This window comes from Paramisgurnus dabryanus, chromosome 21 (assembly GCF_030506205.2).
Source record: "Paramisgurnus dabryanus chromosome 21, PD_genome_1.1, whole genome shotgun sequence".
NCBI lineage: Eukaryota > Metazoa > Chordata > Actinopteri > Cypriniformes > Cobitidae > Paramisgurnus > Paramisgurnus dabryanus.
In genome coordinates, this window is record NC_133357.1 from 14,654,754 (window position 1) to 14,681,550 (window position 26,797).

General features: G+C 38.8%; 1 protein-coding gene across 1 annotated transcript; it reads left to right on the forward strand.

The window, feature by feature from the left end:
- The first annotated feature begins 1,479 nt into the window (after positions 1-1,479).
- epha2b (eph receptor A2 b) lies at positions 1,480-25,425 on the forward strand. The gene is made up of 17 exons (XM_065285813.1): positions 1,480-1,829; positions 2,427-2,494; positions 3,520-4,168; positions 15,193-15,348; positions 15,544-15,879; positions 16,402-16,526; positions 16,635-16,821; positions 16,958-17,054; positions 17,431-17,486; positions 17,575-17,700; positions 18,349-18,534; positions 18,965-19,026; positions 19,152-19,361; positions 19,508-19,657; positions 19,750-19,943; positions 20,572-20,727; positions 23,387-25,425. The coding sequence occupies exons 1-17, from the start codon at positions 1,748-1,750 to the stop codon at positions 23,493-23,495; spliced, it is 2,949 nt and encodes a 982-aa protein (XP_065141885.1). The 5' UTR covers positions 1,480-1,747; the 3' UTR covers positions 23,496-25,425.
- Positions 25,426-26,797: the final 1,372 nt, after the last annotated feature.

Sequence of the window (26,797 nt, forward strand, 5' to 3'; positions counted from 1 at the left end):
ACCATAAAAGTATGACACCACATCTACTTAGACACAAAATAATATTTTTATATAAAGTTTTGTCATTTTAATATACTCAGATATCTATTCAAGGAAGTGGCAGAAAGAGTTTGAGGAGGAAGTCTTATCACAAAGGTGATTCAGTGAGATCACATTAGCTCACACATGCATCTTTGAGCAACACTTGCTGCTGTATGTTGATGGGCTCGTAACAATGGACCTGCTGTTTGCTACTTTGCCGCTGAGTGGACTACCACCTGTCCTCCAACAGCGATCCCTTCACGACCTCCCCCCACAGTTTCAAACCACCCATCTCCATCTATTCATGACTGTTAAGTTTAAAAGTTTACGATATGTTATTTTCCACAGTAGTTATCTCACACACTTGTATCTAGTCTGCTCTACATTGTTTCATATCAAATTGTTGTTATATATGAAAAAATACAGTAAATAAATAGCCTACATAAAATATGGTCACATATTACGGGGAGAAAATATAAAACGGAACTCCTCACTTTTCCATTAAAGCCTAAAAAACAAATGAAGTTATATAATTATATAGCATATATAAAATGGTTTTATTTGTGCTTTTTTTCTTTCAAAATATAAAATTTTCTCTCTCAAATCAATCTGACATTCATGTACTCGTGTGAAAAGAGGGTGTGAGGTGAGAACAGTGGGGCGTGGAAGTAAAGGAGATGGTATTGTTAACCAAAAGAATCTCTGAAACACTGGGATCAGCCTCTGGTGTGAAGGACTTTGTGGATACAGTGGCTTCAATGGTGTGTAAAGAAGACAGGAACGGCCAATGACAGCAAAAATAAACTCTGATAAACAGGTAAAAGACCACAAAATGTGGCTTTTGTAATGCAATTCATAGACCTTATTTTTAAATGAATGATAAAGAAGTGCCGCTTTGTTCCTAAAAAAACCCCGATGTAAAAGTTTAACATTTAAAATAAATAAAATGAACTAAACGAAACTATTCTCTTTGCTAGACATCCCCTGTGCTATATCTAAAAGGACTGAAAGTGCTGTCAAGTATTTCCTTTCATATCAGCACTTTTTGTTGTTGACTCCACTATGTGGCTGTCATTGAAGTCAGCTAAGCAGGGCTCTCAAATCACAGAGAGCTTGACTCTAAAATTCCTAAGAGTTGCTAGGGGACACTTTTGCCACTGGTGTCCCATATAAATTCTGTATCCAAATCCAACCTTTTCCTATTTAAGCATGCCAACATCCCAACAATTTTGCATGCATGCTTTTGATACATTAAGATAAACATTAAAATGCTAGGTTGTTTCAACCACTCGATTGGGTCATATGTGGACAAATCCAATGATTAATACACATATAAAAACAGGCAGACCATATATACAGACATAGATAGATAGACAGACAGTATATAGTCACAATATATTACAGAATAGCCTACTAAAGTGTATGTTAACTAAGTTTATTACTTTAAGTATTCTTTAGTATTTATGTTGGATTGTTAATCACAAAACCTCGTTTAAATTGTCAAAAGGTTTGGTTTACTGTAAATGTAACAGGTAGGTTGAGAGGTCAGGGGCGGGGTCGGATCTCATACATGTGAATGTTCATGATCAACCCTCCTTCCTATAAGGACGTCCATTGCATTCCAGCGGGCGGGTTCACGACTCTCTGCATTTCTCAATGAGTTTGCCGAGAGCGCGAGTGAGTTCAGTGTGGAGAAACCTACAAACCTGTCCACTTCACTGAAAACATGGATTACAGGCGGATTACACGTGTTTTATTTTTCTGTATATTTATGAACTGTGTATTTATTTCTCTTCAGAAAAAAGAAGGTACGTGAAATTTACTACTTTTTTTTAGACTTTTCAGAAACATCCTAGTCAGGTTGACTCACATGGTTTAAATGTGTTCAAATGCTACGTTCTGTTGCGTTTTAAATGTATTAAATGCAAATTATTATTTGCCTATAATCGGCACAATGTAAAAGCTCCCATGGCTTTTTTACATTCAACCTCTTATGTATTAGTTAAACTGGTTTTGACGGTCTCGTGCGAGTCTGCGCGATTCGGTGTGAATTTCAAAACATGTAACGATAAATAATTCAAATTAGTAAATGACTGACATTTTTATGTTTGACAATTTCTGACAAATGTGTTTTTTTTTATTTTATAATAAAAGCAAGTAAAGTGCGTAAATTGACTTTCAGTAAATAAGTTACTGGACCGCTTTGGAGCACGCAATATTTTCCTTGATTTATATTGATAAGAAGACTAATATCTACGGTATTTTTTTAAGGTCCACGTTTTGCACGTGTGCACTTTAAAAACCACGCGTCTTTATACTTTTTTTTGGCATCGTAATGAGCCATGTGTCCTGTCAAAAAAGAAAATGTTTTATCATAATCATATCATATTTGTGCGTTATTACAGAGGTGCTGTTGGATATGACGGCATCAGGAGCAGAGTTGGGTTGGTTGACATCGCCTAGTGATAGTGGGGTAAGTTGACTGGATTTCTTTTATAACTGCTGAATATATGTGCCAAACTCATTATATTTCAAAATGCTTTTTAAGTATATTTTAGATTGTTTACTCTTTTATTGTTTATTTAAATGTGGGTTGTCATTAGTGCATTGGGATTCTTGCGTGACTTTGGAAAATACTTTGGAAAACTTGCCAGTATCGTTGCCTGCTCAACATTTGTATTCTCTTGTGATTTTAAAGGCCTGTGTTGGGGATTGTAAAACTAAGGGTGTAATTAACATTTAAAGGTTGGCGCAAATGGTGCTTTCTGTGACGTGAGCAGCAGTTAACTAGAGTTTTAGCATAATGTTAACTAGAATTAACATTCTTCTTCATATGATAATGTTCAGAGATGGCAAGTACCGACTTGTCACATTTGCGTCCAATCAATAACCAGCCTGACACTGAAGGTTGCGCCTGAAACTGTAAAGCAAAATGGTAAACAGCAAAGAAGTATAAAGCAATAAAACCTGTGTAGTTATTTTTCTCATGTGTAGTGGAAAAAGCTGAGCATTTAAGAATGCGAACAAGGTGTCAGCATGTTTGTTTTATGGAAAGTTAGCTGTATCTTAATGAGCTGTTGTTCATTTAGACTTCAAAACTTATGAAATACTTTTAACCACAGCAGCATTCATTTTAAATGGAAGCATTTGCTGCTGAAACGCTTTTATTGCCATGCCACACACTGAGAAATCAATCCTACACTTCTGTAATTAATGGCAGAGGTTCGGAAATAGGAGAATGCACGCAAACACATACATACAGCATTTGAACATGTATGTGTTACGGTACATTACATCAGCCAAGCATCAGAAAGACTGTTGCATTGTTCTTTGCCAGAGGTTAGTGGGTAATTGACCATCATCCTCACTACTACTTAAAATTCCACGGTTTGGACATTTTGTGTTATTTCTGTCCTCAGCACACGCTGGCATCTTTTCTTTGAAATTTCTGTTGGTTTTTACTTTATTGCTAACATCCATTTTACATTCACGTTGCAGTGGGAGATCGGCCAGAGGGCTGTGAACGGCTCTCTCTTATATAACTATTATATATGTAACGTGGAGGAACGAGAGCAAGACAACTGGCTTCGTACCACGTTCATCCAACGCAACCCAACTGCCTCTCGGGTCTTCGTGGAGCTGCGATTCGTAGTCCGTGACTGCAACTCTTTCAATGCAGACTCCCTTATCTGCAAAGAGACGTTTAACTTGTACGCCTCTGAAGCTGATGCCGACATCGGTACTGCTTTCCGCAAAGGCCAGTTCCGGAAAGTGGCGACCATCGCTCCGGATGAAATATCCAGCCTTGGGGAGATGAAGATGAACATTGAGACCAAAATAGTGGATAATCTTTCTCATAAGGGCTTTTACCTGGCCTTTCAGGACATTGGGGCCTGTGTAGCTATTTACTCTGTCAGAGTTTACTATAAAACATGTCCAGCAACAGTGAAGAGCTTGGCAGCGTTCCCTGAGACAGTGGCAGGGGGAGAAAATCAGGCCCTGCGGGAAGTGGCTGGGAGTTGTGTAGAAAATGCAGTTAGCGAGGACCAACCTCGCATTTATTGCACGGCGGATGGGGAGTGGGTGGTACCCGTGAGCCAGTGCCAATGCAGAGCCGGGTTTGAAGCCATGAAGAATGCGTGCCAAGGTAAGATGAGTTCTTTTGTCTCATACACTTTTCACATTAAGAAAGTAGTTTGTTGTGACATCTGATTTCGCCTAAGGACCGGTTTTCGTCAAGAATTTGAATATTGAGAAGACGTCCACATGGATTGTGATTTTCATACCATTTGTAGTAGCCTATGTCATTATGTAAATTACTATATCATTTTCAGAAAAGTAATGTTTTTGTTTTGTATAGGAAGGATGGACAAAATTTTTCCACATTACTTTTCGCCAAGTTTTGGGATAAGCAAGCATACAATAATGCATATAAGAGTTTTTATGTAAGGAATAATTGACGACAGACCATTAAATTATTCGAAAATAATGCAGACCCAAGGTGCAATGCATCGTTACACAGCGGGTGTGCATTATTTTCCAATAATTCAATGGCCCGTCGTCAATTATTCCTCTTATACCACTGTTACCACAAACATTGCTTTGGTGCCCATTTTTGAGACATTTGACAAGTTAGGTGTGTGTTTATCAGAAATTAATGCATACCCACAGAACATTTCTCAGCCAATCAGAATACAGCATTCAACAGACCCGTGGTATGATAAGGAATAATTGACGACAGGCCGTTGAATTATAAGAAAATAATGCACACCCAAGGTGGTTATGCCGTTACACCGCGGGTGTGCATTATTTTCTTATAATTCAAAGGACCGTAGTCAATTATTCCCCTTATACCACGGTTACAAAAAATATTGCTCTGGTGCCTATTTTAAAGACATTTTAAAGGTTAGGTGTGCAGTTATTGAAAAATAGTCAACACCCATGGAACATTTCTAAACCAATCAGAATAAAGCATTCAATAGCCCAGTGGTATAATTTTTATTTAGGACTGCATAACGATTAATCACAACTAATAATATATTATAATATAATATAATCACAACATAAACAAATAATTATTATTATACACAGTACACACATATATAATGTAAAAAAATTATCCCACAAAAGATTAGTTGCGATTAATCGTTATGTACACAAAAAGCTAAAGTCTTTACTTTTGAAGTGGGTTAGGTTTGGTGGTGTTACACCATGCAGTTTTCACAAAACTATATTTTTCACATTTCGAAAACATGTTTTTATCAGTTATTTTATTTCTGCTGTTACACCTAAAAGCCATGTTTCGCAAACTTGTTTGCTCTTCTTCTTAACTTTGGGTTTGACTCCCATAACCCCCAGCGTTCTTTTAAACATAAGTTCAGAAGTCAGCGACTGTTGCGAACAATTGTGCCCCAGGCACAGAACGCTTTCAAGGACTGTTTTAAAACTCGCTTTGAGCCTGTAACAATTTCTCTCAATTAGCCATAGCACGTATCATAATCACCTGCTTTTTTCTCTCTCCTTTACTCTTGCCACATCACGGATGGAGAAATGGTCATGTGACAGTCCTCAAGTGTTTTGTGGCTGCCGTACGAGCACACGGACGTGCTGGGACCTGTTTACGATCATTCCAAGTTAAACGTCCACTGACACTTTAACATATATAGCCTACAATGAAGTGACAAGTAAAACACAGTCGAAGTTTCTTATAGAAATAGTGCCTCAGCATGAAATACCTTTTTTCTGCCTGGCACGCGCATTGTTTCGTTTGCATAAATTCCTTGATTTATAGACCCAGGATTGTGGAAACAGGTGTGTGTGCCTGTTGAAAAACGAGAAGAGAGATAAAGTGTTGGACTCGGGAGAGGAAGGAGGTTGTAGTGGTAAGGTGCAGAATGGAATGTAAAGGTAGCAGAACAATGTAGTGCTGTGTTCAGCCAGAGACATGACCCCACCTCCCCACCTCTTTCACTTTACTGATGCATTCCTGCTAGGTTTATTAAGGAGCCTCCCCAACTACTGCAGGCTGGAGGAATTCCCTGGGGAGAGCTTCAGGCCAGAGGCGACTCACATTGATGGATGTACTGTTGATTAAAGGCAATCATTGTCAAATACTAAGATCAGTGCACTGAAGAACAGAATGGGGTAAATCTGTGGGTGGGGTCCAGCCTTTTTTGTCCGAGAGGATGGCAAACTGTCTACGGTGGGATTACTTAAAACACAAACACAAAAGCATTACACGCACGCAGAAAGAAGCGAACACCGTTGCATTCAAGTTGAAACAGTGTTGACATTGACACAGTTTTCCACTAATAAAACACACCCATTCTCAGTCACAACGCTCTGTGGAATAAAAGAGCACATACCTTAGGTGACCATACAAAGACACGCTGCCTTATCTATCTTAGATTGTTTCATGCACACACCCTGCCATCAGCGGTAAACTTCAACTTTTCCAGAGTTAGTTAAACGGCTAAACGGCTTACTGGAACATATTATAGGCAGTTGGCCTCTTTATTGTTGTTCTATAGGAAAGTCTGAGGTCTGACGGTCTTGAATCTTTCATTGTAATGCAGTTCAGCGTAGTGGAAGCCTTTTTTCCCCTCACTGAAACGTGCTGCAGCCGAGAGTTATGGGTGACCAAGCTAGATCTGTGTGTCTATTATATGTGGTGAGTGGATGGCTGGGTAGTAATTGACTTTGGGTGTGTGTTCTAAAGACCTAAAAGTACTGGGTTTGGATGTATCTTCCTATCCTATTGCTCATGTCTTTCTGTCTCTTTATTCGTTGGTAGCATTTACATTAAAGTTGTATTTGGTAACATTAATTCATGCATAATGAACTAAAATAAATTGTATTGTATTGGCATTAAAGAGACGTTGCACTTTTTTTGAAAATATGCTTATTTTCAAGGTCCCCTAGAGTTATACATTTGATTCTTACCGTTTTGGAATCCATTCAGCTGATCTTCGGGGCTGGCGCTAGCACTTTTAGCATAGCTTAGCACAATTCATTGAATCTGATTAGACCATTAGCATCACGCTTAAAAATACCCAAATAGATTCAATATTTTTCCTTTTTAAAACTTGACTCTTTTGTAGTTACATCGTGTACTAAGACCGACGGAAAATTAAAAGCTGCCATTTTCTAGGCCAATATGGCTAGGAACTATACTCTCAAACTGGCGTAATAATCAAGAACTTTGCTGCCGTAACATGGCTGCAGCAGGCGTAGCGATATTACGCACTGCCCGAGAATAGTCCCCTTGGTTACTTTCAATAGCAGGGGACTATTTTCAGGCAGTGCATAATATCACTACGCCTGCTGCAGCCATGTTACAGCCTTAATACACAATGTAACTACAGAACAGTCAAGTTTTAAAAGTTTTGGGAAAAATATCGAAACTATTTGGTTATTTTTTAGCGCGATGCTAATGGTCTAATCAGATTCAATGGATTTTGCTAAGCTATGCTAAAAGTGCTAGCGTCAGACCCAAAGATCAGCTGAATGGATTCCAAAACGGTAAGAATCAAATGTTTAACTGTAGGGGAGCTGGAAAATTAGCATTTTTTCAAAAAAAGTGGAGTGTCCCTTTAACTGACATTAACAAAGATTAATAAATGCTGGAAAGCTGTTTTGTTCATTGCTCATGTTAGCAAATGCATTAAATAATGTTAACAAATACAATATTATTGGAAAAAGGCAGGGTAAAATAGTGTTCCTATAGCTCAGTTGGTAGAGGATTAGCGATCCAAAAGGTTGTGGGTTTGATCCCAGGAAACACGCATACTTATAAAATGTACACTAGCTTAAATGCACTATAAGGATTTAAGCGTTAGCTAAATGCAAATGTAAAATAATAATATATTTTTACCTTCCTTTACATTGTTTCACTTTTATCCCAAGTTCTTCCGAATTAAACCACCTAGGCACCATGGATTATATTTATTGTTACTGGCTGTTCTGATGACAATATATTATTTTTGGCCTTGACTGCAGGTCTCAGATGTGACATGTATCGAAAGGGAAACATACCGTTTCACACGGCACTGCAAACTCTGTTTACCCTCCTCTGTTTCATTTCCAGTGGTGTCTTGTAAATAAACAACTTTGCTTATCTCTCTGACCGTCTTTCAAGACAAATAGATCCTTTTAGACCATACCCAGTTTACACAGAGAACATTGTAAATAAACTCATATACCACGATGCATGCAATATATACGTTGTGTACGGTTAAAAGGCTTGAGAAACTCCACAGAGAGTGCACTGTTTGGCAACAGATGGATCTCAGGTCTATAAGGAGAATACAGAAATCAAGTTGCCATTGAGTCTAAATGCAGCCTGCAGAGTAAGATATCCGCTGAGCTCGCAGGGTCACTGAACACAATGTACACAAGGACAGTCAAAGTAAAAGTTAAGATAAATATAGAATATAGAAGTGAGCCGTTTATCCAGTAAAGATTATTTGCATTTGAAGTATAAAATAGCATAGCAGTTTCTTCCACCAGCTAATTTCATTTGCATTATCTGATGCTTATGCGCTCCTCTTTCGGCTAAATAACATAAAAAGTTTATCTTAACCTTTAGGATTAAACTTCATTCACTAAGTCCACCACAGCAACTCATTTTATCGCAGTGTCATCTGCCTGGACAGGTTTACATAACGATGAGTACTTCTATGAAACAGTTTGTTTGTCTACTTTAATCCTCTGTCAACTTAGTGTCAGGTTTGAACATCACATGACAAATGTGGTTATTATGATAGTCATCTTAATTTCAATATAATGGTTTATGAAAATAAAACTAAACACTGGAAACCAAAGTCCCTCACAGGCGAGCAAAGTTTAATAGTGACTCACTATAAGGAAGCATCTGGGGATTTTTTTCACCTTCGTAATGTAATATGCATTTTCAGCATTCTAGTAAACAGATTTAAAGGAGAGCAATATCAGTTTTGTCTTATACACTGATTTTATTTCAGCATTGTGTGCATGTGCCATATGCGTTGGTGTGTGAGTTCAGCAGTTTCCTGCTCTTGTGTCAGCTCCGTGTCCCCCGAAACAGCACAAGCTATACCGGAAACCGGAGGCCTGTTAATCCTCACTGACCCTCCAACCCGTCAGCTCAGGGTTTTTATTGTGACTGCCAGCCGTGGGCTCCATTCATCCTACTTATAAAAGTATTTTGTTTATTGCTATGCTTCACTTTTTGGCTTAAAGATGCTTCCCATCTGTGTTGTCATTTCAACGTTTAGACAATGAGGTAGTGTTTTGAATGTTTTGGACACCAGTGCGTAAGAATCTTCAGTGTTGCCTGAGGTTTTCCAATTAACCCTTTTCTTGATGAACAAATCTTTTGCATGGGTCTCAATCTTTAGTCTCCTTTTGTCCACACTCATCTTCTCTTCCTCATGCCCTCTTTCCTTTGAGTAAAAAGTGTGAAAAGAGAAGGATTAGTGCATTTATTGTGTCTGTTAACGACTAGATGAAAGAGTAAGTGGAATTGTAAAGCGTAGATGTAATTCTCTTACAACTCTTCCATTGGTCTGATAATCCTTTGCACTAATGCTCTCACCACACCTAGAGACCATTCACTCCCCAGTGGCCTCATGTTACCATTACATCCCCCCTCTACACATACAAACACACACAAATCCAAACACTGACACACAATTCTGTCTTTGTCCGATCCGGAAAACCACTCCATGCCACTGACCATTTAGCGATAGTTAAAACATGTTCTGCAGAAACCTATTGTGTGATATTAAAGGGTTAGGCTTTTCTTATTAACATTATTACTTTGCATCAAAACTCAACAGGCAATTTTCTGCAGAAACGTGGCTGTATCTTATGACAGGATTGTCCTACCCTTAATCTTAATCTTTATTTTCTTATGTGCACGTTTTATTTTTTTAATGGCTCCCCTTCTGAATTTAACCTTTTCCCCTGCGAAACGGGCCCCGGGCCGCTGTCCGCACTTACTCTACTGCCGTGTTTGTTTTACTTGGCCCTCAACACCTGGTGGTGCGGTACACTTTAACTCAACTCTGCCTTAGGCTACATGTAAGCCCCTCTGCGCCTAGTTTTAAATGACTGGGCCTTTTGTTTATCTTTCCTTTTTCTTATTTGAAACACCCCCGCCAAACTCCTGTCCTGGAGGGCTTCGTGCTGTCCCGCCACCGTGTAAACATTCATTCATTCGGCCCTTCTTCCCCTTCTCAGGCGATCCATCCATCCATACATCCGTCCATTAATGTCACGTTCTCATCAGTCTTCACTTTGACTGTTTCACTCAACCCACACAACTCACAGACCCCGGCAGGTCAACGGCGAGCAGGATTCAGCTACTCTCACAATAAACAAACAGTCACTCAGAGCCTCTTAGGTCCTAAGCCCGTGGTGCCAAAAAATGAGACGGGGCCCTCGAGAGTCGACCGAAACAGACACGGTCGCATCTTTGCAGGAAAGTTTGTATTGCGGTAATGTAATCAAGGTTCCTCAAAAGCCATAAGTCTTTGCTTTCCATGACCGATTTTTGCATGCTTTGATTGGCTGACTTAGGAAGGAAGCAACGCGTCGGCCTAGTCCTTCCTGCTTCCTGTTGTGTCCGAAACGCAAAGACAAAGCCCCTGAACTGCATTCCTAGTGTATTTTGGAAAGTGAAAAGTTCATGAAAAATGCCAAGTTAGGCTTTCAATACAATAGACTTTCGCTTTGAGGGTTAGAGGTGCTGATAAGCACAAAGTATTTTCAATAAACCCTTCAAAGTCTATTCTCAAAGATGTTTTTGGAAAATACCAGTGCACAAAAGGATTGACGTTGCACTTGAAAGCCACCGTACACGGCACTCCAAAAATGCTCGTGTTTTTTTGTCCGTTGCTGTTAAGAAGCCATCCGGCGTGTCATGTGGCATCTACACTATTCCAAACAAGGGTTTTCTCTCCAGCCGTGCCGAGTGGCTTTCCGCGCCTGTTGTCCAGACTGAATGGACTGCCTAATGTTGTGCTAGATCCTCACATGTAGCCATGAGGCAGGCGTGGGGACTTAAGAATTTGGGGATTACGAATGTGTGTTTGGGGGGGCAGCAGGCATATGAAACTGGCTTCACCGCAGCTGCTGTTTGGCCCCCTTCTCGGTGAATAGGACAATTCTTTTTCGTCTTATTCTCCCCCTTTCCTTTCAATTCCCAGTTGGACTTGTTATACCCCCCTTTTTTTCTCTCCCTCTCTCTCTCTCTCTCTCTCTCTCTCTCTCTCTCTCTCTCTCTCAGTCTCTATGTCTCTCACACCATCCCCACCTCCTCCGCAGAGAGCCGTGTTAATGAGTTGCAGTAAAGTCTCCGCAACAGCTGGCACAGAAACTCGATGAAGAGTTGACTTGAAAGAAGGAATAAATAACACATTGGCTCGATCTTCCCTGCCACACTAAATTCTTTTCATGCTGAGAGTTTTCTTTTGAAATAAGAGAATGCGTGCTTTCAGATATTAGAGGTAATGTATACCACTGTTAACCCCCTTCCTGTGAGGGAGACCAAGTGGCTCAACCCAAAACAAGGCCTCAATTGATACAGAGCATTCAGGAAGAAAGAGGCACAGCAGTCTGTAATTATAACTGTTTGGCAAAACTTCAGATAACAAACTATTAGAAAATGCAAACAGTAATTTGGTTTGTGGCTATTGTGTTACAGGAATACAGTAACCCGGGAAAACGACTTAGAGACTCAAGTTACACTTAAAAATACATGAATGTCATCACTTCGGATGATTAAATGCTTAATAGTTTGTTTGAATGAAAAATAGCTAACTAACGCACTTTTCAAGCAAACCCTGCTAGATTACAAATTATGAAATGATAGATGTAATTAAAATTACAGCAAAGTGACTTTGTCGAGTGATTGTGTAACATAAAGGATTAGTCCACTTTCTTAAAAAAAAATCCGGATAATATACCCACCACCATGTCATCCAAAATGTTGATGTCTTTCTTTGTTCAGTCGAGAAGAAATTATATTTTTTGAGGAAAACATTTCAGGATTTTTCTCATTTTAATGGACCCCAACACTTAATAGTTTTTAATGCAGTTTAAAATTTCAGTTTCAAAGGACTCTAAATGATCACAAATGAGGCATAAGGGTCTTATCTAGCAAAACGATTGTCATTTTTGGTAATAAAAATATGCACTTTTAAACCAAAACTTCTCGTCTTCCTCAGGTCCTATAACCTCACATAATACGTTGTCACGTCAAGAGGTCACGGATGACGTATGCGAAACTACGCCCCAGTTTTTACAAGTGTGGAGAAAGAGGACCGTTCCAGGACGTTGTTTTATGTTGAATGATACTTATGAATGTCTTTGTGTCAGTTTATTGTTTAAAATGTTCTGCAAATGTGCGTTTCATATATGTAACACGTGACCTTTCCACCGCATTACGCAATTACGTGAGGTGAGGTCGCGCTGGCGCGTCACAGGACCGGAGGAAGACAAGAAGTTGTGGTTTTAAATTGCGCATTTTTTTCTTGCCAAAAATGACAATCGTTTCGCTAGAAAAGACCGTTATGCCTTGTTTGAGATCGTTTAGAGTCCTTTAAAACTGCAATTTTAAACTGCATTAATTCTGTTACGTGTTGAGGTCCATTAAAGTCCATTAAAATGAGAAAAATCCTGGAATTCCTCAAAAAACATAATTTCTTCTCGACTGAACAAAGAAAGACAAACATTTTGGATGCCATGGTGGTGAGAAAATTATCTGGTTTTTTTGAGAACATTGACTAATCCTTTAAGTAGAAAATGTCTATAGTTATGTGATTAACTATTTCTATAGTACCTATACATTTGTGAACTGGCTATATTTAAAAAGAGGAAAATAGCGTAACTGAAATCAGTTTTGTGAAAGAAAACTTTTTTGTATTTGATACAATACAAAAGTCATTGTAGACAAGTTGGGATGAGTTTAATATTTTTCCTCACCATAGGGTGTAAATGTATCCATTCACATTCCTAAAGTGTCTTTTACACTGACATGATTCCCTGGATATTTAATCATTAAATCATATTTAATCTCCCGTGTCACGCTGGCACACGTTCACGAATCATGATATCTCACCTGCGTCAGACACATGGTGTAAATGATTGTGTAATGCAACTAATAATCTGCCCTGCTGTGTCTCAGCTTGTCCTTTGGCTTATTAAACCCACACGTGAACATATTGTGAATGCAAATAAATTGTACAGTACATGGATAGACTCGGACAGGATTCTGTGTGTGTGTGTGCGTGTGTGTGTTTGTGTGCGGGGTGGTGAGGGATTGTGAATATATTTGAAAGCCGACAGAGGAAGGACATGAGTTGGTCACGTTGGAATGTTTGTAGGCAGATTCTGAAGACACTTTTCTTTTTCTTCCTGTTTGTACATTTAAACATCCGATTGTCTAAATATATGTATGTATGTTTACAAATTCAGTTCTTTCTTTGCCTTACATATATTCATCCATATTTAAACACTTAAAGCATAAAAAGCCTAAATATATGTCCATTTATATTTTTTTAATAGTCATAGAAAATGTGGTAGGGGTGGTTTACTGGACAGGAATTATCTTAAGCCAGGACTAGGCCTTAGTTTAATTAGGAAATAGAACTAGTTTGAACAAACATGCCTTACTAAAACAGTACTTGTGTGCATTTTGAGGCAAAACAAAGGGCACTGATGATGATATGTCAGTGCAAGTTGTTTTCAGTTTGGACAGCTCTTACTTTTATTTTAGTCTAAGACTAGTCTAATCCCTGTCCGGGAAACCGCCCCATAATGTTCACGTATGAAAATAAACTAAATTTTTTAATAAAAAAATCAAAGCATTTCCACAGCCATACACAGTACAACATGTAGTGAAATCTTTGGACTTCTCCCCACAGTAAACGATATCCTAGAGAAAAAAGACTACAAAATTTTATAAATCTAAACATTTAAGATTAAGAAAAACAAGATTAAGAAATTAAGAGATTTATATTTTTTTTATCATTTACAACACAGTAAACCTAATATGATAACTTGATACGAAGAAAAAAAAATGAATATGCATTATGAGTATGTATATGACTATAATAAATTTACCCTACCTGTTCAAACCCAGCTAAAGTAGTTGATTTATTTACTATTTTCTATATAAAATCATCCTACATTTTGTAAAAGTACAGGTCTGTGCAAAAGTCTTAGGCCACAGTGCCAGAATTAGATTTGTTGTTTTTGCAATGTTACAGTAGTGATCATATATAATTATTTCTGTAATAAGAAATGTGTATATAGTATTAAAAACTGTATAAAAATGTAAACTGATGTGTCAAGTTTTTAGGGTAAACTCCCCTTCGACTTCAGCAATAGCAGGAAACTGCAGGATCTCTTAAACCTAAATAAAATGAAATCTAAAGAATTAGTCTTTTTACTTCATTCTGTTCAAAAACGCTCAAGATGTGTTTAGTGCCAAGAGAGGTCACACTAAACACAGACGCCTAAAAAGACATTAATCCCTGAAAATTTTTATTATTATTATTATTTTACATATTTCCTGTATTTTTTGTTTGTATCTTAATAAAATAGATTGAAAAATAAATATGGACATCTAACAGTGCATAATGGCTCAGCTTAAAAATACGTTGTCAGCTAGACGCTCTTTGTGACTGCAATCTCTACAAAACTATTGTTAAAAATCCTTGTCCAATAATAAAAGTCATGGAATATAATAGATTCACTGGTCAAAAGGTGTGGGAACGCTGGGTAATACAAAGCATTAATGCGATATCCACCAGACATAGTTGAACAACAACAACATTTGTCTTTCTTAAAACGTTTTAGTCCTTTTGTTAGTTGAAGTATTCATCCTTCATGTTGGTTTTATTCGTTTTGTTCTGTTTTCTTTCGTGGAGTTTGTCAAAGATGGTTCTGGTCTGGAATGTGGGATGACTGGTCCTGTTTGTAGAGAATGGGGGGGATGGTTCACACAGGATGAGTAGGAGTGTGCTTACTTAGTCTTGCTCTGTCAACTTTGCACACTCTAGCACAGAGCTTAAAAACTGTTGAGAAAAAACACCACATCAAAGGAGGTTCATTAATAGTGTTCATACACATGACATATACAGTATGCAGTTTAATTGCAAGATTTTCCCTTTGGTCTTTTTGCAGAATGTCGCCCCGGATACTTTAAATCTTCAGTGTCCACTGAACCTTGCAAGCCTTGTCCAAAAAACACCCAACCCTCTGGCCCAGGTGCCGTAAGCTGTTCCTGCATGGAGGGCTTTTACCGGGCACCTGAAGACCCCGAGACAGCAGCTTGCTCAGGTGAGAAACCGCCGCCATTCTATCTTGCATCTTTGTTCTCATTGTGACCCAGTTTAGCCACCTGTCATTTTATATTTACCTTTGCAGATCTTTAACCATGTCACCCTTTTCTTTAGGGATTAACTAAACCACAAGTTCCTTTGAACAGGTGAACAGGTAAATAATGGGCTTGTCTTCTGTTCTTTGTCTGCTTAGGTTTACCTTCGTCTCCTCTAAGTCTGGTGGCCACAACAGCTCAGATGCCGATAGGCAAGCTTCGGTTGTCATGGAAACCACCCGCAGACAGCGGTGGGCGCAGTGACATCACATACTCTGTAGTTTGCGAACGTTGCGATGGAAAATCGTGTCAGTCCTGTGGCGAGAAAGTTCGTTTCGACCCTGGTAACACCGACCTAAAGGAGGCAAAAGTCACAGTGAGTGAACTTGAGCCGCATCTGAACTACACTTTCACCGTGGAGGCTCGGAGCGGAGTTTCGCGGTTCAGCAATAAAAGAGCGGTCGACAGCATCAACACTGCATTGCATTATACAGGTCTGTGACTCAATTTACTATTATACTAGCAAAATACATCCGAATTCACCAAAATTAAAGCAAGTGTGAACACAAAAACAAAACATATGAAAGAAAAAAATCCTATATGTTTACAAATCCGATCCATATGTGGCTTGAAATGCCGTTTTCTGTAATGCAAGTCCAAATGGTCAGATCAGATTTCAAATTGTTTATTTTTGCAACGCACATGTAACATCATACGAATGTCTGTAGCTGTGGTCGAATACACAGCTCATTTTTATTTTCCCATAAACAAAACTATGCAACATTGTCAATGTAGTAGTGAATCTGTACGAACAGATATGAACGTAGGTCCAGTTTTTCATCCTCTCTACACAGACAGCTGATTCGAGTCATACTTTTACGTGATGCTTTTAGCAAAACTTAGCCATTGGGTTCTTCTAATTACACAAAGATATCCAATTTCCTTCAAAATAATCTTAACAAAGCCTTAACTTTCAGAAAATGTGCTAACACTTAATTTTTGTTTATTAATTCCAGATCCCCCGAAAGTAACAGACATTAATCTAGTGGAGAGCAGTCCCACCAGCCTATCACTGCAGTGGTCCGTCTCTCATCGAGCCAAACCAGTCACCACACGTTACGAACTGATGTATCGTAAGAAGGTCAGAAACGTGTCCTCTTAATCTCCGAAACTCGCCTCGCAAATGCTGATCTAAAGCAGCCGTTGTTATTCTCCATTTCATCATGGTCTTTCATTATCACGTCCACAGGAAAATGATGAGGAGAAAGCCCGAGGAAAGGTCACTACCTACACCGTGCTAGTGCTGGAAAAGAGCTCAGTACAGATCAGTGATTTATCTCCTTCCACTGTATACTTGTTTAAAGTCCAAGCCCTGAGTCCAGAGGGAAACCCAGGCAGCTACAGCAAGGAGCACGAGTTTTCAACACTCCCACAAGGTAAACAAAGTAGAAATGCATACCATTGTGATTATAAAGGCTTTGAAACTATTTTGGGTTTTGTGTGTACTTTTTATTTTATACAGTTTGTTATTCTGTTATGGAGTGACTTATTTGATTCCTTGTTGTTTTTCAGCCCAAAAATCGGGAAATACTGCGGTGATCCTCGGTGCAGCGGTCGGTGGAGGCGTCATGCTTTTCATCGTCATAGTGGTCCTGCTTCTTCGAAAACGGTACACAGACATTCAAGCTTTGTTTCTTTTCTTTCAGTCAGTCCATTCAGTGTTCCACTTTTTTTATCTCCTCACCATTTTGGAGGAAAAATCTGGTTCGCTGACTGCTCCATAAGTGAATCTTAATAAGTGGCGTGTTTTTCAAGAGCACATTGTATAAATTAGAACAGAGACTGTAGCGATTCTGTGAAGGTGACCCGAGCCTTTCGTAGCTCCCTGTGATAACCTAGACCTCCGTCACCACTTAGCAAACACAGGCAGCTTTTTTATCTAAGCACTTCTCATTGAATAGATCCACCACTAGCCACTTTTCAAACTCGGGTCTGAAAAGAAACGTGTAAAATGGAGCTTTCATGGAGTTGTTTTTCTTTTACAGCCGAAGAAACTCTCACACCAGACAGGGGCCAGAGGACACCTATTTCTCCAGCCCGGGTTAGTGGTGTTGAATTTCATTTGGTCGCTTTCTTCTTTTAATACATGGTTTTCTTTTTAAACGCTCCCTTAATTCTCTTCAATCCAGACCAACTAAAGCCGTTGAAGACTTACGTGGACCCTCACACGTACGAAGACCCCAACACGGCCGTGCTCAAATTCGCCAGCGAGATTCATCCTAGTCACATCACTAAGCAGAAAGTCATCGGTGCCGGTTCGTACATTTGTGCCAGGAAGAGAGTTTTTCTCTTGGCGCACTTCACTCAGTATTTATTTGAAGTTATGTTACAGTTCATTGCAAGTGACAGCATTTTTACAGTTCACTGGAGTGACAGCTCCAACAAGGCACGAATCAGATATTGTTCAAATTCAAACTCAACATGTTAAAGCTGGAATATTTTTAGTGTAGCAATTCTTTCCCCCCGGAGAGCTTGTTTTTCTTTTCAGCGTCACTCAGAATGAATCAGTGTTGTTTTCTTAAGTCACTCGGGAGGTTTTTTCATATCCCACATGAGGCATAGTACTGCTATTTAAAAAAGTTAATCACGACTTTAAAATAAAACAAACAGCGGCTAAATTAGTTCTGTGTCTTTAAATGAGATGATCAGTCAGTCAAGCCGCCCACAGGACATGAATCTTGTCCACTTTTGTCGTCTTCTACACAAATTCTCATGCCCTTATGACCCCCTCCCATGAATCCGGTCATATTGTCTTGTCCATGGCCTTAGCTCAAGGTACACATGCCGCTTGTTACTCACTCTCCCTGAATGTTATGTTTCTAAATAACCCCTATGTATCATGAGACAAGATGTTGTTATCTGATGCCTGTACGTCTCTCAATTTGATGGTTTTTGTGCTGTAGGTGAGTTTGGAGAGGTTTATCGGGGAATATTGAAAGCACCAGGGCGGAAAGAAACAGCAGTAGCTATAAAGACGCTGAAGCCAGGGTACACAGAGAAACAGAGGCAGGACTTTCTTAGTGAAGCCAGCATCATGGGGCAGTTCACGCATCAAAACATCATTCGCCTGGAGGGGGTGGTCACCAAATGTAAGTGCAATATTCACAAAGTTAATTATTTAAAACATTAATTTAATTTAAATTGGGGCTGGGAAAAGATTAATCACAATTAATCACGATTAATCGCATACAAAATTAAAGTGATTTTTTCATGTATGTATTTAAGAAATGTTTACATGTGTATATATATTTATTTATAATTTATATATTCTATATTATATATAAATTAAAAAAAATTATATATAAATATACAAAAATCTGACATGAATATATGAATGTGTGTGTGGTTAAATATACATAATAATTACACACAGTACTCACACATATATTATGCATAAATCATTTTTATTGTGTGCGATTAATCGCGATTAATCTTTGTTTTTGAATGTATTTCTACATATGTTGTTTTTGCTTTTCGTGTTGTAAAACCTCTCGGTCTGTGTCTCTTTCTCTTTTGCAGTTAAACATGCCATGATTATAACTGAGTATATGGAAAACGGCGCTCTGGACAAATACCTAAGGGTACGCTAGTTAAATTCATCGCTTAGAATGTTACATTTTGTCAGATGATAATGGCATGTTAACCATTTTGTAAAAATGTCCCATCCCCAAAAAAAGCAAAAATGAAACTCTTCTTTTCTTCGTAGGATCATGATGATGAGATGTCCTCTTTCCAGTTGGTCGGTATGCTCCGTGGCATTGCGGCCGGAATGAAGTATCTCTCAGACATGAGCTATGTACACAGGGATCTGGCTGCCCGCAACATCTTGGTCAACAGTAACCTGGAGTGCAAAGTGTCTGACTTTGGTTTGTCACGTGTTTTGGAGGATGACCCCGAGGGAACCTACACCACCAGTGTAAGTTCACGTAGGACGTCAATAGAATTATGGTTAGAGTCTTCTGTAAAGCTGCTCTTAAGCCCAGACGTCTTTATTTGAACAAAACTACAACCTGGTTATTTTCCGAAATTGTCTGACACTCGTCTGTATGGTTTTTCCAATAGGGAGGTAAAATTCCGATTCGCTGGACTGCACCGGAGGCCATAGCTTATAGGAAATTCACGTCAGCCAGTGATGTGTGGAGTTTTGGCATTGTCATGTGGGAGGTCATGGCTTTTGGGGAGAGACCTTACTGGGACATGAGTAATCATGAGGTACAGAAATGCGCCATGGCGTTGACTCTAAACAATAACTCTGTGAATTTGCCGTTTGTCTTGGAGTAAAATCCCATTTTTTCTTCTGCTAGGTAATGAAGGCCATTAATGAGGCTTTTCGGCTCCCTGCACCGATGGACTGCCCGTCTGCTGTGTATCAGTTGATGTTGCAGTGCTGGCTACAGGATCGCTCCAAACGGCCCCGATTTGGTGACATTGTCAGTCTATTGGATAAACTCCTGAAGAGCCCGGATTCCCTTAAGGCCATTGCAGACTTCGACCCACGGTGAGAGCTTTGCACATACCCACCCAAAAAAGGAGATTTTTAAGTTTTAAATTCAAAACTTTGAAAAAAATCTTATCAATTTAGTGAGGTTACCCATATTAACTAACTAATACATATAAAGGGATTTTTTCGTGTTTTTGTCACTTTGGAGCTTGACAGCCTTGGTTCCCATCCATTTTCATTATGTGAAAAGGTGTATCTTTACCAAAACATTTACCATTTTAGTGAAAAGGAAAGGAAGTCATGCAGGTTCAGTATGAAGAAGTGTAAATAATGACAAAAAGTTTAGGTGTTTTTTCGAGGCAGAGAGATGTTGAGACATGTACCATCTATTACACAATTTAAAATAACTAAACAAGTCTAATTGTACATCAAACCAGCCCTTGGTAAAGTTAAGACATGCACTACAGTATGCACCAGTGTGACGCATGGAATGGTGTTGTCATCCGATGTTTAGCGCACTGTATATGTGCACAAAGGAAAAAATCTCTATCAGATCCTAAAAACTAAACAGACAGGTTTTCCTCCTGAAGTGTCCCTCTACCACCCAACAATTACAACAAGGGAAAGCCAAAATAAAGTCTCACTGTGTGGTTTGCTGAAAGTATTTGTGTTCTGTCCCTGTCAGAATTTCCATTCGGCTTCCCAGCACCAGCGGCTCAGACGGCTCACCCTTCAGGTCTGTGGCCGAGTGGTTGGAGTCCATCAAGATGAGCCAGTACAGTGAAAACTTCAGTATAGCCGGAATTGTCAGCATGGAGCAGGTGTTGCAGATGAAAAGCGAGTGAGTAATCTCTCATTCCGGCCTTTGGGAATTCTGTGGAAGGGAAGAGTTGCTGTAAACAATTAGATGAGGTCACATGGATTTTCTAAAGAAAGATCCAGAGAAGGTGCAATTGGCTCGGTTCTTTCTTCTATGTGTCACATCCTGGTTTTCCAAATATATTAAATGTTAGGTTTGACACACACTTGAGTAGAATCAGTTCTCTAGGGCTGTCAATAATTAACCAATAAAAGCAAAAGCATCAAGCACATAAAGAAGTCCTTTAAGTTAATGATAAGCATATTTTGTCAGGTAAAGAGTGTACTTTTGTTTGAATTTCATTTAATTTAGATGTTAATAAGACCTGTCGCAACCATTCAAACCAGAAATACTTAACATGAAATGGGAAAAAAGGGGAATTTTTGTTTTTGGTAATGCATTTAAATGTATCCTGTTTGGAATTGCAAAGACATATTTTGCAGTCTTTTTCTCTCCTCCCTTATCCACAATACAAACTTTTTTTGAGGTTTCTGATATTACATTATTTAAACCAATGGCCCTAGATGTAAATCACTTGTAATTGAGAGTGCTGGAAATTTAGGAAAAGTTTGGAGGACTCTCTCCCGTTGCGCACAGAAACAGCCCACACTGATGCTAACTGGCCAGGACGAGACTGGATTTAAAGATGGTATCAATAATTCTCGAGAAACTGAAATATTTTCCATGTTTTTGTTTTATGGATCTGGTAATTAAATGTGTCTTGAGTATGTGCTTTGGTTACAATGATAATCTTGCACAGCCACAGACCATTTATAATTCACTATGTCTGGCCAACATAAAAACCACATAAATAGTAATAGTGATTTAACCTTCTCGATACTTTAATTCAAGTCAATCTTTTAAAACGGTAAACGCAATTTTATTATTCTAAAACCTATCAACACCTTAAATCGCTATTTATTGAAGCAATCTTTAAAGAAATAAGATCTGGAATAGGCATGGATATGAGTGGCCTGGATGTGGTGAATTACGCCATGCTGTTCTTCTTCTGTTCTGCCATCATCCCATTCCTCCCACTGTTTTGGGCTTCATTTCCCAAAGCCTGAACCGCCGTGTCTGCCTGCTGGGTTGTGCGACTACTCCCCTTTAGATCAACAGGATTGAATTTAAAGATAGAATATGCAAGATGAAAGGGAAATGGGATGGTGAGCTGATGTGAATGTGGAGGTGGTAGACTTGCATAGCCTTTGACTTTCAGCCAATTTAGACAGGAAGCTTTTAAATTGACCAATCAGGATTTGTTTTATTTTTACATGCCATTTAGGGGCAGGGCCATCAAATATTATTACTACATATATTTTACAGATAACAACCATCTAAAATTAATAACACAGACTCATCCTGGTACTGTGAGTCATCTGTACAGGTGAACTGCAATACTTTAAAATATATTCAATATAAATATGCAAAAATAATAACATATGGCTTTTTATTTACAAATGATATAACCAAATGCATGTTTGCCTTTAAACTTGTTTTACCGAGGTGTCAAATTCACGTCTACCGCACGTAGTTGGACGCTTGAACATTTTGAGTGTACTCACTTCATTCTCGCATGAAAGCCACGTGTGAAATTCTAGTTATCGAGAGATTCCCGTGGAAATTTCGCGTCATGGGAGGGGCATCTGCGACTCCGTTCACTTCCTGTAATCACGTCACTACTAGAGCAAGCTCCTGATTGGTTAACGCGGCACGTTTTCCCACCAAAGTTAAAATGTTTCAACTCAACGTGTTTCCCGTGGCAACGTTCAATGCGCGCCATTCGGGAGAACTAGACGCGCGAATGAGATGGAATCGCGTCTACTGCACCGCGCTAAATGCCTCATTGGGGCGCGAGACCTCCAGATGCGCGTCAACGCGACTTTACATTGACTTAACATTGAAATCACTCGCGCTTGATGCCTCTACCGCGGCTGGTCTGAACGCAGCATAATGCTACGTACACACCAAATGCGGGGCATCGCGTAAATTAATCCTACTTTGCATTGGGGTTCTGTACATTATGCCCTACTTAACCCTTATGGATCAGTGTAAAAAACATTCAAATGATGTTTGCCGCTACATCTTAAAGTTGCATCAGACAAAGTGGGCGTTTCCAAGGAGTGCTGTCTGAAGTTGAGACTAATGGAGGTTGAGACAACAATATTGGGACCTGCGGAGGAGGAAGTTCGAATGATGAAGGGGTTGGAATAGATGAATAATGTGTGTGTCTTAAGGGAGGAGGGAAGCAATGTTGCTTCAAGCCCTGAGACCTCTGGCTCTGCTCCCATGGGTGGTTTTAGCCTGGAAGCTGGGTGAACTTTGTGCGGAGGACCAGAAGGGTCTTTGATGTGTCATTTTTTATGGTTGAGTGTTCCATTCGGTGTCATCTGGTAGCACTCTTTAAAACCAAAACTATTTACAGGTCTTCCACTGGCCGTGGCCGCCAGCCCTCCTTCATAGTGGGTGCAGGGAACCCTTGTTAAATCATCAAGGCGCTAATTAAAAATATAATTAGGACCTGGATACATGCTGTGGTGCGTGCAGGGCCTCCCTCAAAATTCCATTATGAAAGATAAGTTTATAGTTTTCCAGCACCCTCCCAGTCTCATCTCACACGATTTTTCCTTTCTGTTCACAGGGATATTCGGAACATCGGAGTCCGTTTGCCGGGGCACCTGAAGAGGATTGCATACAGCATCTTAGGGCTTAAGGACCAGACCAGCACCCTGAGTGTATTTGCGGTGTGAACTGTTGTTAAAACTTGCCAAAGGGAATTAACCCATTTGGCTGTGTACTGAATAAACTCAAATATGCCTTGGGATCGGACTGCAGGGACAGCCCTTGACCTGGCCATAACCCTCCAGCCTATCAAGATGGACTCTCATCGCCGTTAAGACTTGATGTACTCATCAAAAACGGAGGGAGGTTGGGGTAAAAATGCGAACGTGTAAAACAATCAAAAAGCTATTGATGTATGCATCAAACCATGTACATTAGATATATATTTTTACCATATGCATATGTTTATTTTTTAGAGACGTGTATAGTAGTTTCTTTAGTTTTTTTTCATATGCATGCTTAATTTTGCCAGACTTTGATCAATGCTAGCTTGCAGTCGTCACATTTTGCTTTGATCCTATAGTCAAACGCAAGCATTGCTCCTCTGATGTTGTTATGGGGAACTGGCCGTCTATTTGACTGAGCTCTTTAGCTTGGTGCTGCGGCAATGTAACATGCCTCTCTGAATTAAGAGAGGGAACCACATAGACACACACATATGTATTTCTCTACCAGTGAAATCATAGCTGGTGGTTATGGGTTTAACTTAAGACTTAGTGATGTTCAGCAGAGATCAAGGTGATTGTAATGCGCTCTGGTTTCTATCACGGCTTGAGCTGGCCATGATTGGATGTCAGGCGCATTGATGGCATTTCTACAATTACAATCTCAGTGCTATATGCTTTGAACCATCAAGTTTAAACCCTCTGGTTTAAATGAAACGGAGAAGTCTTCAAATTCGACGTCTTCTTTGCAGACGCAGCACCATGAAATTAAAAGCACTTAAATCAGAAATCTCAGCAGCTGCGTGGACGCGACTTAAATGCGGGTTGTCTCATCCCTTATCATTATGGAAGCTTGCATTCAGGATCGAAGGGAACACGGAGCACGCAAAATGACAATGTGGAAATGGTTAAAGAATGAAAGCGAAAAGATACCGGGACCGATTTTGGCACGCAAAACTGTAAACCGTCACGTCGGGCCGAATCAAATGGGAAAACATGTTTGGCAGGGGGCTGCAAACAAATGCACGGATCTGAATTTGAGATATTTGCATTGAGCGACAATCCTAGCAAACTAAGGAAATGATCAGAAGAAATCTACAAACAGTTTTGCTTAGGTTGATATAACAACGTCTGTTATTCATTCTGTATCAGCAGATTAAAGCGCAGTTGCCTGGAGCTGTGAATTGTGTGGACAGTCTTTGGCAGATTTAGTTTATGATTAACTGATACAAGATATGGAGGAATGAAATGTTATACCCTGCATTGACCTTCTTTGATTATTTCCTCTGAATTACAGAACCTCAGTGTGGTTTAAAATGGGAGTGTAGATATAAGTATGGAAAGTTTAATGGTTTAATGATAAACATGAAGGTTTGGGTTATTTGTATTTACAGAGGATAGAATCAACCACCTAATGTCCTTAAACATTTATGGGGACGCTTATGGTCAAATATATTGCAGTTCTTTGTTCATTTTAACTTTATTTTGAATATTGGTACATGTTGAATGCAAATGGGCTCTTACATATTTCCGAAATGACATATTTAGTTTTTGTTGGCAGAACTTTCTTTACTAAAAAGTGTGCTATGGGACTGTAATGACAGGGCCTCACATTTTGTATTTTTTTATTACCTGTCTTGGTTTTCGATTTTGCTCTATGCTGTTCTGACTTACTTTTCCAAAACATAATTGAAATTTTGAATCGAACTTACAGATCCCATTCATGAGAACTTCCACAAAAAACAATAATGATTGGGCCAATTGTTTTATACTTTATTTAATAGTTTTATTTATTTTTTAATTTTATTTATTGTATTAACAACACTGAATTGGGATTTATTTGTAATTGAAGTTTGTCTTTCAGTCACAATAAAATCTTGGTAGATTCTTTGAATTCAATGTCACTTTTTATTTCTCATGTTCTTTTACACACAAGAGTAAGAATGCGTTGCAATAAAATATAATAATGCAATTGAAAACAACATAAATAAACAGCTGTTTCATATAAAGTGTGCTGTGGTAAAGGAAGCCGCAAACTTTGCATCACTGCAGTATTTAATTGCTCCTATTTAATTAGGTGCAATTCAGCAGTAAACTATTGCAAAAATCAACGAACCTTATAACTCTTGAGGGATGATTTACTTTGTTCTCAATTGTTCCCCTCCTGTCCCCATCCACAGCCTCACTGAACCCAAATTAAGAGCTTCTTTTGTCTGGCGCCCAGAGTATTACATTTATCAGTGGCTGCTGAGTGATGCAGGTAACAAAGCCACTAATGCACCCTTTGATAAGGTGGAAATGTCAAGGATGGAATGTAAATATTTATATACAAATGTAATCGGACAAGGGAAGCTGGCAAAAAAAAAAAAAAAAAACGAATGCCATCATGGAAGTCAAACAGGTAGAGCAGGGGATAAAAATGTCCGGCTTTCATTTCGTCGTCCATTATGTGTGCGTGTCTATCTTTGACAGTGCAGATTTGTCATCCTTTGTTTATCTGTACCTGCATTAGTGGTCTAGAACAGTGTTGTGTGGAAAGACCTGAAAACCAGAGCTTTTTTTCATCCCTTGTATATTTACATTTATATACATAATGCATGCCTCATGTGGTTCAGTGTGTTTATGTTTGTCTCTTGTGGAAATTGGTTAAGGAAAGTACAAAAAGAAAGAAAGAGAGAGTCATGTTGCAGTGAGGGGAAGTCATGTATGTAAATGACACATTTACATAAACATGTAAGCAATGAGCAAAACTGTTTACATCAGAAATGGACCAAGATGTGAATGATTGGAGGCACATTGTGTGTGTGCCTGTGCATGCGTGCGTGCGTGTGTGTGTGTGTGTGTGAGAGAGAGAGAGAGAGAGAGAGAGAGAGAGAGAGAGAGAGAGAGAGAGAGAGAGAGAGAGAGAGAGAGAGAGAGATAAAAGAGAGCAAAAAAGAATAAGAGTATACATTTTTATCCTAAAATGTGTAATTTAATTTGAAATGGGATGGTATTTTAATATGACAAGAAAATATAATTTACTGAAATAATTCGTAAATTTAACACAATTACAGTATAATGCCGATATTGTTTTTAGTTTTGTGAGGAATAAATAAGTAATAATAAAAAATATTAATATTATATATATATATATATATATATATATATATATATATATATATATATATATATATATATATATATATATATATATATATATATATATATATATATATATATATATATATATATATATATATATATATATAGGTGTGCGCGGGAAA